The sequence below is a fragment of the Saccopteryx bilineata genome, chromosome 8 (genome assembly GCF_036850765.1).
Source record: "Saccopteryx bilineata isolate mSacBil1 chromosome 8, mSacBil1_pri_phased_curated, whole genome shotgun sequence".
Taxonomy (NCBI): Eukaryota; Metazoa; Chordata; class Mammalia; order Chiroptera; family Emballonuridae; genus Saccopteryx; species Saccopteryx bilineata.
The window spans coordinates 70,543,491-70,556,293 of record NC_089497.1 but is presented as its reverse complement, the minus strand read 5'-3'; the positions used below and the strand labels follow the sequence as shown (position 1 = coordinate 70,556,293).

The 12,803-nt window shown below is 39.7% G+C and overlaps 1 protein-coding gene across 5 annotated transcripts in view; it reads left to right on the top strand.

Annotated features, from left to right (window-relative positions):
• KLHL24 (kelch like family member 24) overlaps positions 1 to 12,803 on the top strand; it is a 47,256-nt gene that overhangs the window by 28,842 nt on the left and 5,611 nt on the right. For all 5 annotated transcript variants that reach the window (XM_066241929.1, XM_066241932.1, XM_066241931.1 and 2 more), the window contains 4 exons: positions 50 to 234; positions 874 to 992; positions 5,344 to 5,532; positions 8,285 to 8,473. In XM_066241929.1, the coding sequence (XP_066098026.1) occupies positions 50 to 234; positions 874 to 992; positions 5,344 to 5,532; positions 8,285 to 8,473 (682 nt within the window). The remainder of the gene's footprint in view (positions 1 to 49; positions 235 to 873; positions 993 to 5,343; positions 5,533 to 8,284; positions 8,474 to 12,803) is intronic.

The window sequence follows — 12,803 nt, the reverse complement described above, 5'->3', positions numbered from 1 at the left end:
CAGTATATATTAATGTGTCATTTATTCATTCTTATAATAATGACTTTAGGTCAACTGGCTATTCTGAGGTGATTGTTGTTGTTGGGGGCTGTGAACGAGTTGGAGGATTTAATCTTCCGTACACTGAGTGCTATGATCCTGTGACAGGAGAATGGAAGTCTTTGGCTAAGCTTCCAGAATTTACCAAATCAGAGTATGCAGTCTGTGCTCTACGGAATGACATTCTTGTTTCAGGTAAATAAAGAATTATTATAGTAGCTACTTTTAATTTGAACATATCTTGGCTGTTTTAAATGATAACAGTGTCTCAAAAGAAAACAGTGAAATTGGATATGCCTACTTCAGAGAGATCAGTTCATACAATAAATAAAACCAAGAATGCCTTTTTGCTATAACTACAGTATCTATGGTCTGAAGTCTGTTAATTGGTTAAGTAATTGTACCAGCTTTGCTGGTTGCTATATTACTACATACTGAACAATATAACAACATATACTTTATTTTGTACAAGATATGCCTTTTTAAAAATGGGTAATTTTTAAATTTTTTTTCTTTAAAAATAATTCTTTGGGTGCTTCTGATGAAATCTTCTAAATTAACAATCTATATACATTTGTAAAATTCATAGTCTGCATTTTATTATTTGAGGCCTGTAGTTACTTGTCAAGATAACAGTTTGCAAAGTTTACCTCTATTCTGTAGAACTATTTCCATTAAGCTTTAAGAGGGTCCTTGTTTCATTTATTGAACTGAATTTTTAAAATTCTTGGAATGGGTGAATAAAGCCCATATTTGTATTATCTATGCCTTGGGCATAGATCCTTTGGAGATATATATATACATTATTATATGTACATTGTTTTGCATTTAAAGGTGGAAGAATCAATGGCCGTGATGTATGGATTTATAATTCACAGTTAAATATTTGGATCAGAGTTGCTTCTCTAAATAAAGGCAGATGGCGTCACAAAATGGCTGTCCTCCTTGGTAAAGTAAGAGAAACCACTGTTTATTACTATTGCTGATACATTTCCAAAGTCAATACCACATGAATTCTTCATTTTACTCACCCTCTGGGTATTTTGAATTCAAATTGTATTTCCTTCCATTTCAAACCTCAATAGATAAACTGAAGATATAAACAATTTGACACTGTACTTCTGAATGGATATTTTGTTCTCCCAATTTGGAATTTGTGGCAGTACAGCACATTCTCTTTTCATGCACCATTGGAATCTAAATGCCTAAGAAACGCTGGAAAATAAAGGCATTACATCAAGTACAAAAACAAGCCAATGTCTGATACACGCAGTCTTTCCTTTTACTGACTTTGGCAGTCAGGCAGAGATATATTTATGGAGGGTGATGCTATTTTATCTTCTTTATTTGTACAAGCGGGAACAAAACTAAAATGTGTTAAGATAAACTAACCAACATATTTTAAAGAAAAACTTGTTATTGACTGCAGTTAATAAGTATTATAAAAAATATGTAATTTGGATCTGAACCATTAGCTGTTTATAGGAACTTGAGAATCACTTGTAGACCAGTGGTTTCCAAACTTTTAAAAAGCAACTACACTCTCCTTTTTAAAATTAAATCTAATACGAAAATCCTTTCCATAAAACATAAAAAGACAGCAGTTATACTAGGAGCTAGCTTAGGCTCTTGAGCTTTTCCCTGCCTTCATCTCTGTCAGCTCCCCAAAGCCACCTCGGATTAACGAGCAGTCTGCGGAACGGCAGCACACTTGCTCGTACGTGTACTTCTGACTGGTCCCTCGGGGGACCCCTTTCCAAAACAATTGCTACTTCTTAGGTCCTCCTGCGGAGATGTTTCAGAGCTACCAATGAGAAAACAGAACTGTTCTAATTTAGAACAGAGGTGCTACCAGGGACCCTTCCCACTCAGCCTCTCACCAGTCTTCTTCTCCACTCCCATCCCCACAGAAGTCTTGAAATGTCTCTACAGTAGAACGCCAGAGCTTCTCAAAGCACAGTTGGAAATCTACTGTTAATTACTAAGGATTTCTTTTTGATTCCTAAGGATATTGATTTAGTGTGCTGTGCTGTCAGTGAAATAACGAGGACCTTGACAGAGAGATGTAAGGGAAATAAAATATGGGGAGAGTATTTTCTTTTTTCTTTTTCCTTTCTCCTTTTTCCAAGTGAGAGGAGAGGGATAGAAAGACAGACTCCTGCATGCACCCCAACCGGGATCCACCCAGCAACCCTGTCTGGGGCCGATGCTCTGCCCATCTGGGGCCATGCTCTCAACCGAGCTATTTTTAACCCCTGAGGTAGAGCCTCCTGAGCTAATCCTCAGTGCCCAGAGCTATCCTCAGTGCCCGGGTGGATGCGCTCCAATTGAGCCAATGGCTGTGGGAGGGAAAGAGTAGAGGGAGAAGGGTAGAGAAGCAGATGGGCGCTTCTCCTGTGTGCCCTGACCGGGAATCAAACTCAGGACATCCGCACTTCAGGCTGACGCTCTACCATTGAGCCAACTGGCCAGGGCCGAGAGGAATATTTTCTAAAACCACTGGTTGGCAGCACTTACTCCATTATATATAGTTTTGGTAGCTATGCCTCAAGAATGACAAAGTATTAGGGAAAAGGACTGCTAAAATAAGGGATTGGAAAGAGAATAGGTCTGACTAAAAATATTATGATTATTTAGCCTGGACAAACAAAAGTAATGAAAATTATGTCTCAAATATGGATTGTTGAGCACAGATTTCTTTGACAAATATTAGTGTACTTGACTTGAAGGTACCCAAAACTTGGAACCACTAAATCAAGAAATACTAAAAGGAATCCTTTCTGTCTTACACAGCAAGTACTCAATCCATGAAAAACATTATACTAAAATTTATAATATAGGCTGAATTCATACTTATGATTATTTAAATTTATAAATGCTCTCTGTAAAAGAACCCTAGGATGGCCTGACCAGGTGGTGGCGCAGTGGATAGAGCGTCGGACTGGGATGCAGAAGGACCCAGGTTCGAGACCCCAAGGTCGCCAGCTTGAGCGTGGGCTCATCTGTCTTGAGCAAAAAAGCTCACCAGCTTGGACCCAAGGTCTCTGGCTCTAGCAAGGGGTTACTCGGTATGCTGAAGGCCCGCGGTCAAGGCATATATGAGAAAGCAATCAATGAACAACTAAGAAGTCACAACGCACAACGAGAAACTAATGATTGATGCTTCTCATCTCTCTTTCCGTTCCTGTCTGTCCCTGTCTATCTCTGCCTATGTAAAAAAAAAAAAAAAAAGAACCCTAGGATGATTTGGAATATAGAATCTTAGCACAAGAAGGAATCTTACAGAATTCATAATGTAATTCTTTCAATTCATAAAGAAACTGAATCCAAAGAGATCAGTCACTTGTCCAAGGTTATAAGGGAAGTGATAAAGCAGGCGAAAGCTCAGATTTTCTTAAGCCAGAGGCCTTTTACCTTGATGCTCACAGCATGTATTTTTAATATATGTATGTAGGGGAAATTAGGACTGCATCTCAGAGAGGATAAATTGCCTGAGGTCTTACATTGGCTGGCTGCTTCTCCTGATGTAAAAGCCTGTTTTAATTGCTACAGTGTACTACAGTTTCCATACCCCTTCTAACTGCATAACCTTGAGTAAGTTACTTACCCTCTATGAGCTGCATGGTGTTAGGAGAACAAAGTTACCAACAGATTATTTTAACACCATGTAAGACAAGCAGGATAAAAATGACATTGACTGCTGTGGAAATTTGAAGGACCAGAGAAAGATAAATTGTGGACAGACTTTGAATGATAATATATAACATTTGGCCTTGACCCTTAGAAATTCATTGTTGAACTATTATTAAAAGTTGTTGGTGAGGTGTTTTAGTAAAATTAATCTGTGGTTTAGAGCAGAAGATTTATTGAGAGGTATGAAATGATGTGGGCCCTCAGGAAGAAAAGTGACAATGGGAAACAAAAGGAAGGGACAAATGTAGAAATACTGTAAAAGAAGACTCAATAGGTCTTATTACATACAGCTAGTGCTCGACTTACGACCACGATTGGTTCCCACAGACCGGTCATAACACGGTTTGGTTGTAAGTTGAGTAGGCTATATGTACAGTACTGTGAAATGATGTTATAAAAATCTTTAAGTCATATTTTATCATAATTTTCTTTCATTATTGTTATATATCATAATTTTCTTTGTTCATTTTATGCCATTTGTATCGTCTCTACACCATTTTGTTTCTTATTTTTACATTCGTCAGGTTTAAGTAAAACACTGCATTACCAGTACAACTGGTTTAATATTTGCAAAGACAATTTCCTCTTGGTAGACATCTTGGGAGGGGTGTGATGAAAAATATCCAAGATATAAAACACAAATTGCTGTACCGAGTCTGGAATAACAGTTGAAATGGTGCACGCGGAGATGGTAGTGCTGCTGGAAGCTGGTCCACACTGTCGTACGCCCAGCTGGGCAACGCTTGCACTGCCAGACACAGAGCAGTCGTGGCTAGCGATGTGGTCCTAAAGTCGAATGGTCGTAAGTTGCATAGGTTGTAAGTGGATCAATATTTGTATATATAGTTAACTAGATGTGGAGGAACAGTTGATGATGACTATCCTTTAAAAGAACCATGGATGTTGAACTGCTGGAGAGCTCCTTTAGTTAAAAGTGCTTTGTATGTGTCTCATGATGTTTAATGGACTATTCTGCTTATAAGTCACATAAAAAATATTAATTTGCCCTATCTTCCTCATATTTGTGAAAAAATGTATTTGAAAGCCTCTTGAGATATATATATATAGTATGGAGTTCATTTATATGTCAGGTACTTTTCTAGACACTTGCAGAGACTTAAAAGAGGAATAAGATAGGCACTGCCTCCAAAGATCTCAATCTGGTAATCCTTACCTAATATTTTAGTTTCATAGCTTTATTACCTAATCATAATCTAATACTTTCATCACTCATGGGTGTGACATTTAAGCTAAATCATGTAATTCTCGGCTTGAGCAGTGTCCCTAAGGAGGTGAAGATTTGGTCTTAAGGGAGTTAAAAAGATTGTTTCATATATCTGGCACAGATATACAAGTAGTACATAAACAGATGCACAATTATCTGTGATATTAAATTTTCATTGGTGGGGGCTATTATGAAAAAAAAGTCTGTAAAGACTCCTTGTGGTAAGAGGGCAATAACTTTTTTAAAGTTTCAGAAGCTGGGCTAAATATATTGCAATTACAATTATCAAGTGCTCTTTAAAGGGGAAAGATCACTTATTCTCTAGCCAACTAGTTATAAATTTAGGTTTTGATAATTACGCTTTTTTCCTTGTATTTTATATATAGGTATATGTTGTTGGAGGCTATGATGGGCAGAACAGACTTAGCAGCGTGGAATGTTACGATTCCTTTTCAAATCGATGGACTGAGGTTGCTCCCCTTAAGGAAGCCGTGAGTTCTCCTGCTGTGACCAGCTGTGTAGGCAAATTGTTTGTGATTGGTGGAGGACCTGATGATAATACTTGTTCTGACAAGGTAAGCCATGTTCTTTCACAGAAACTGCCAGTGCTATATTCAAGAAGAGAAATACAGAGATTTCTCAAGGAGGTAATGAGACCCATTAGAGTGAGAGGTCTTTTAAAAATTGGTATTTCAGGCCCTGGCCGGTTGGCTCAGTGGTAGAGTGTCAGCCTGGCATGCAGGAGTCCCGGGTTCGATTCCTGGCCAGGGCACACAGGAGAAGCGCCCATCTGCTTCTCCACCCCTCCCCCTCTCCTTCCTCTCTGTCTCTCTCTTCCCCTCCGGCAGCCAAGGCTCCATTGGAGCACAGTTGGCCGGGGCGCTGAGGTATTTCATACTTCTGGGGGAAAACATTGAATTTCCAGTTAGTTAAGTGATCCTGATATATCTAACAATTTGCTGTAAAAAGCATATTTTGATCTTTTTGTTATGAGACTAATCTCAATGTTGAGATCTTGTACTAAATAAGTTGTTTTAAACCTTTTTCTGCTGTACTGTACAGAATTGAAAAATTATTCACACAAAACACAGTTGGGAAGTGAATTAGCAGAGGATAAGACACAATAACTAATTCTACTGCTTCGGACTGGGTCATTTTCTGCATATGTTAAAGTATTTTTTAGAACAAACACAGGAAAAGAAGCCTCTGTACTATGAATAGAGGATGGGTCAGAGTTGCTGCCTGTCCTTGATCTCCTCGGACAAAGGAACCTCTGCACCCTGACGTCTCAGACACATCATGTTATCCTGGGAACCAGCTTCTGTTGCCTAATTGGTTTAGCAGTAGTTAACTGAATTTTGTCAATTTATTTTTCTAAATTAACTTGATACAACGTGGTCACAAGTTACATACTTAAAATGCATTAATTCAGAATTTGTGGAAATGAAAGTATACTGAATTGAGGTTTACTTGTGTTCTTTTGAAGAAAAGACTCCCTAAAAGTGAAAAGAAATTATATTCAGATTGAAGCATAGTTATGCTGTATAACAGAATTTTTTTTTAAATCTAAACATGTTAGCTATTCATCCTGGAAGCAATCTGTGTTTATTACTTTACTAGAAAGCCCAGCGGTCATACGAAATGACCGCTGTTCTAGATATTATAAATTGTAATTAAAATGATTTGTGCAAAGGTGTCTGCTAATTCAAACTGAATTACCCAGGGCAGGCGGCAAAGACGCCCCTTTGTTTAGTGCCCCACGGGGTTTCCCCCTTCTACTTGCTTAATTGCTTAAAGTAGAATGCAATGAAGGAAACCACTGGCGGTACATTTCTTATTAAGAGCCACCGCTAGCTCAATAAATAAAGGTGATTTAAATAATAAAATGTTAATTCACATGTCAAAGATCTCTTTGTACACAACATTTCTTGTGTAGATCTTTCCATCATTTTTAAGCTCGCCTTGCAGAAGACCATCAATTATTTTTAATTTTACGTCCATTCTTTCACGAACTCTTGAAACAGCAACATAAAGTTGACCGTGTCCAAATGCAGGCTCAGGTAAAAAAAATGCCAACACGCTTAAGCGTTTGGCCCTGAGACTTATTGATGGTCATAGCAAAGGCAAGTTTTACAGGAAATTGTCTACGTCTCAATTGAAACGGCAACCCTGTTTGAGATGGAGCCAAATCAATTCTTGGAATGACACGTATTTCACCTTTAGAGGAGCCAAAGACTTAGCTATTATGACATTATTATTTTTTTTTATTTATTTACCCATTTTTAGAGAGGAGAGGGAGAGACAGAGAGAGAGAGAGAGAGAGAGGAGAGACAGAGAGAGAGAAGGGGGGAGGAGCTGGAAGCATCAACTCCCATATGTGCCTTGACCAGGCAAGCCCAGGGTTTCGAACCGGCGACCTCAACATTTCCAGGTCGACGCTTTATCCCACTGTGCCACCACAGGTCAGGCCGACATTATTTTTCAATTGGAGAACCTCTAGTCTTGTACCATTGCAAAGACCCCTTCTGGTGTTAATATTTCTTTTTTTTTTTTTTTTTTTTTTAATTTTTCTGAAGCTGGAAACGGAGAGACAGTCAGACAGACTCCCGCATGCGCCCGACCGGGATCCACCCGGCACGCCCACCAGGGGCGATGCTCTGCCCACCAGGGGGCGATGCTCTGCCCATCCTGGGCATCGCCATGTTGCGACCAGAGCCACTCTAGCGCCTGAGGCAGAGGCCACAGAGCCATCCCCAGCGCCCGGGCCATCTTTGCTCCAATGGAGCCTTGGCTGAGGGAGGGGAAGAGAGAGACAGAGAGGGAAAGTGCGGCGGAGGGGTGGAGAAGCAAATGGGCGCTTCTCCTGTGTGCCCTGGCCGGGAATCGAACCCGGGTCCTCCGCACGCTAGGCCGACGCTCTACCGCTGAGCCAACCGGCCAGGGCTGGTGTTAATATTTCTTAACAGCATAATAATTGCTGCAATCTTTAACCTTAATTTGTGAGGTGGCATGCCAGAAGGCAGGACTATTTGAATGCCGTGGCAACTTCACCCCATTGGCTAGTACAGTTACGCAAGCAACCAAAAAGCTATCGGCAACAAACAGACACTTAAGCCACATATAATAAAGATTCTGCTTGATAACAAACTTACATTTCTTTGGAGAAGTTCATAATTCAGACAGTTCACTATCAATCTAACCTCCCTTCATTCTGTGAATGGGTTTTGACTTTTAATCACATTGCTATATATTGGTAGATTTTTTATTATTAAGCAAATTTACATGTTTGTTTAGAAATTTTAATTAAATATTTCTATATATTGCTAGGTTCAATCTTATGATCCAGAAACCAATTCTTGGCTACTTCGTGCAGCTATCCCAATTGCCAAGAGGTGTATAACAGCTGTATCCTTAAACAACCTGATATATGTTGCTGGTGGACTGACCAAGGCCATATACTGTTATGACCCAGTTGAGGATTACTGGATGCATGTACAGAATACATTCAGCCGGCAGGTAAGAACATAAAACAATTCAAAAGTAAAATGAATCTAGTAGGAGGGACCAAGTACGTGACCATTATAAATATACTGTAATTTCAATATTAAAATATTTCATGTGTGCTTGAACTATTTCATACTTTTTTTAAACTCCACATAGGCTCTGGCCGGTTGGCTCAGTGTATGGATGTCCTGGGTTTGATTCCCAGTCAGGGCACACAGAAGAAGCGACCATCTACTTTTCCACTCCTCCCTCTTCTTTCTCTCTCTCTCCCTCTTTCTCTCTCTCTCTCTCTCTCAATCTCAATCTCTCCCTCTCCTCTCCTTCTCTTTTTCCCTCTCACTCTCTCTCTCCTCTCTTTCCCTCTCTCTCTCTCTCCCCCTCCTTCCTCCCTCTCTTTCTTTCCCACAGCCATGGCTCAATTGGTTCGAGCACATCGACCCTGGGCACTAAGGATGGCTCTGCAGAGCCTCTACCTCAGTCACTAAAAAGAGCTCAGTTGTGAGCATGGCCCCAGTGAGCAGAACATCAGCCCCAGATGGGGGTTGCCGGGTGGATCCCAGTCAAGGTGCATGCAGGAGTTTGTCTCTCCCATCCAAGTACTAACCAGGCCCGACCCTAGGAGTTTGTCTCTCTATCTCCCCTCCTCTCACTTGGAAAAGAAGAAGAAGAAAAACCCAAAAACTCCACATATATTATACCTGTTTTGAATTCCTTCCAAGGAATTGTTATATTCAAAGAACTTCTTACCATCCATGGTGAAGTAGTTATTGCACTTGAGTTGTTGATTTCTTAATCCCTTTACCTTTTTTCAGAATCCTGCTCTAGTCCCTATCACTCTCTCTTACGTATTTCATAAGATAAGAAATGTTGCCTGACCAGGCAGTGGCGCAAGGGATAGAGCGTCAGACTGGGATACAGAGGACCCAGGTTCGAGACCCCGAGGTCGCCAGCTTGAGCACAGACTCATCTGGTTTGAACAAGGCTCGCCAGCTTGAGCCCAAGGTTACTGGCTCGAGCAAGGGGTCACTCGGTCTGCTGTAGCCCCCCAGTCAAGACACATATGAGAAAGCAATCAACTGAACAACTGAGGTGCCACAACAAAGAACTGATTCTTCTCATCTGTCTCCCTCTCTGTCTGTCCCTATCTGTCCCTCTCTCTGATCTCTCTGTCTATTGCAAGAATTAAAATAAATAAATAAATCTGTTTCAAAAAAAACAAAAAAAAAGATAAGAAATGTTCCCAAACTGGTTTTTTCTTTCTCTGGTTAGAAGCTAGTTTGTTGTTTGTTTATAGAAAATGGCTATGCTCAGGTTTTCATTCACACACTCCTGCCTGAATCTTCCTACTACCTCTCCACCCCTACTTCCAAAAAAGGCCTTCCCTCAGCCTTTTGATTCATGTCTCTACTCTACTTTCTTATACCAATAAAATAACATGATGGTTCTGATGTTGGAAATCGGGCTCAACCACAGGTCATTACTAATAGTCTCCCAGTCTCATTCATGTTCTCTTATTTTTTTCTATCCAACCTTAAATAAGAGTTTTCTTCAAGCCTCTTTCCCCTGCCCTCTTCACAGTTCATACTCTAATCCTGAGCGGTCTCCTCTGCCATCCTCCATTGGTGACATAGAGTCTGTTTCTCTGTCAAAGCCTCTCCTGTGCTGCAGACTCAACTTTCCAACCACTTCTTTTTCATGGGTGTTCTTTCCCACGCCTGCCTTTTCTGTTGCCAAATAAGCTAGTTTCTCCCTTATGCTCAGAAAACTTCTTACACCAGATATGTGAATTTTCCCCACATCACTTACTTCTTCACAGTCTGGGTGTCTTACAATTCAGTTCAGTTCTGACACTATCTACCTGGAGTTAGTGTTGGATTCCACAAGTTAAGGGCTCAGTTCCACCAGATTGTCCCTGCTTCAACTGCCAATCACAAGTTCCAGGTTGTCCCGGGTATTTCAGACCTACCAGCTTTAAATCAAGGTTGCCACAACCCCTCCTCAGGTTTGATAATGTGTTTGAACAGCTCACAGAACTCAAGGTAACTTTTATGCCTCCCGGTTTATTATGTATATGAGATGTTAAAAAGGATACAGAGGAACAGCCAGGCGAAGAGGTGTGTAGAGTGAGGTCTGGAAGGGTCTCCAGCGCAGGAGCTTCTGTCCTTGGGCTGCTGAGGCCACCACCCTCCCCACACAGATGTGTTCAGCAGTCTGGAAGCTCGCCAGACCCCACACTCCGGGGACCCTGTAGGCACGGCCAGTGACTAATGCAGTTTCCAGCCCGGCTCCCCTCTCCAGGGGGTGGGGGTGCAGCTGAAAGTTCCAAGCTTCTAATCATGGCTTTATCTTTCCCACCCAGGAAATTCCAAGGAATTTAGAAGTTCTGTGTCAGAAATCAGAGGCAGAGACAAATATATACATTTCTTATTATTTCATAGCTAGAAACTTAATTTCTTAGGTTTTCCTAACTTTTATTTTTATACTGAATCAGCCTGTCAGTTCTTTGTCCTCAGAATTTCTTCTATTTTTCTTTTCATTCCTATTGTCCTTGCTTTTGTTCAAATTTTTATCAGGTTTTACCTAAACTAAAACAATAATGATCTAGTGTTCCTTTCCCTGATGTCTTGCTTCTCTAACCCATTTTACCACAGTTATTTTACAATAATTGTAGTCTCTCCTCTAATTGGAAACCTACAGAATAAAATCCAGGATTTTCCTACTTCCTTCTAGGTCTTCTGTTGGCTCACCTCTGTTTGCCTTCTCAGCTTCACCTTCTGCAGCTGTGTCCCAGTTGTATTAGTATCCGGTACTTGCATTCACTATTGATATATATAGATCTTATGTGTCCTTGCCGTGGTTCATACTGTCCTCTTAGCCCCTCATGCCTTTTCTGCCTTCCCTGCTTATAATTACACTGATCTTTCGGGCACTGTGTTAGAACAAACTGTTACCCTGCTCAGAGTCGGTCTCTCTCTCTCTCTCTCTCTCTTTCCTGCTCTGTCATTGCATTTACCTTTCGTATGACACTCATATATTCATTCCCTTATAGGTATAAATGTTTATTTCTATACTGAAATTCAGTCTTGAGGATACTATTTTTCCTAACTCATCTTTTGTGTATCTAGTATCTATTGGTGCTCAGTAAATATTTATTGAATAAGTAAACAAATGAGAGATTGAAGCAACAGAGGGCCCTAATTGTAAGACAATCTTACTGCAAGATACATGAGATATAGACTGCAAGGACAATCAATAGGATTTGTGTATGACACAATTTTTCTAAAGTTGTTGACATTGAGGTAGCGTCTCCAATTAGTAATGTATTTGGAGTAACATTGCCTCAACTGATGAGGGGGCAAAATAGGATCTTTAGCTTCATGGTACAGAGGGAATATATTCTTCTATCCCTTTTCTATCACGCTTAAGTAAAATGAATGCCATATTTCTAGCTCAGTAGCTTCTGGAAAGGACAATTCAACTCTGTTGAGGTAAGATGTGCCCTACCTCATAAAAACTCAAATTATGGTCATATTCACCCATGAAACAAGTGTTCACACTTACTCTAAATTTTTAAATCAAAGCTATTTTTATTGGTTTATTACAGTGAGTGTTTTTAAATGTACTACATTTTCACTAAGAATTACTCTTCATTTAGGGCTTGGCTATACTGTATAAAATGCAAATAAACCTTAGGAAGAGAATTGCCAGCATATGGCATAATGCAGGGCATACAGTGATCATGTTCTTAACTAAAGGATTGAGAAAAACAACAGGGTACATATGACGTATTTTCTCTAACTAAACAGTTATTTTCCTTCAGAAATTTCAGGGAAAAAACATTTAGATCAGAAATATATTAAGTCTGTTAAAACAAAGACAAATCATTTGAGTTCAGGTTTGGTATTCTGTATCAAATCTCTTGAAGCAAAAAATACTGAGATTTCTGGAATTATCTTTTCTTCCTGATCTGTTCGTATTACTAGTACTTTTAAATATATCAATGCATTCATTATTGATAGGCAAATTTTGGACATCTTTAAGTGTTTTGTTACCCTTTTAATTCTCATCAATGAAAAAGGATAAATCAACTAATTTCATGGTAGACATTTATTTGAGACCAAGGCTATGTTTTCTTGAATGCTTACAATCCTGAATGATAAAAATGAACTTTTTTTTTACTTTTATTTTTTTACAGTCTAAGTAGCCCAAGCCTTTTTCTCTGTCTCTCACCATTCCCGTGCTTCTTGACTTTGCATAATTCCTAAAAGCCATAACTTGTTTTTAAACATGTTTGCATTTTTAAAAATGGATTTATTGGGTGACACTGGTTAACATAACTACA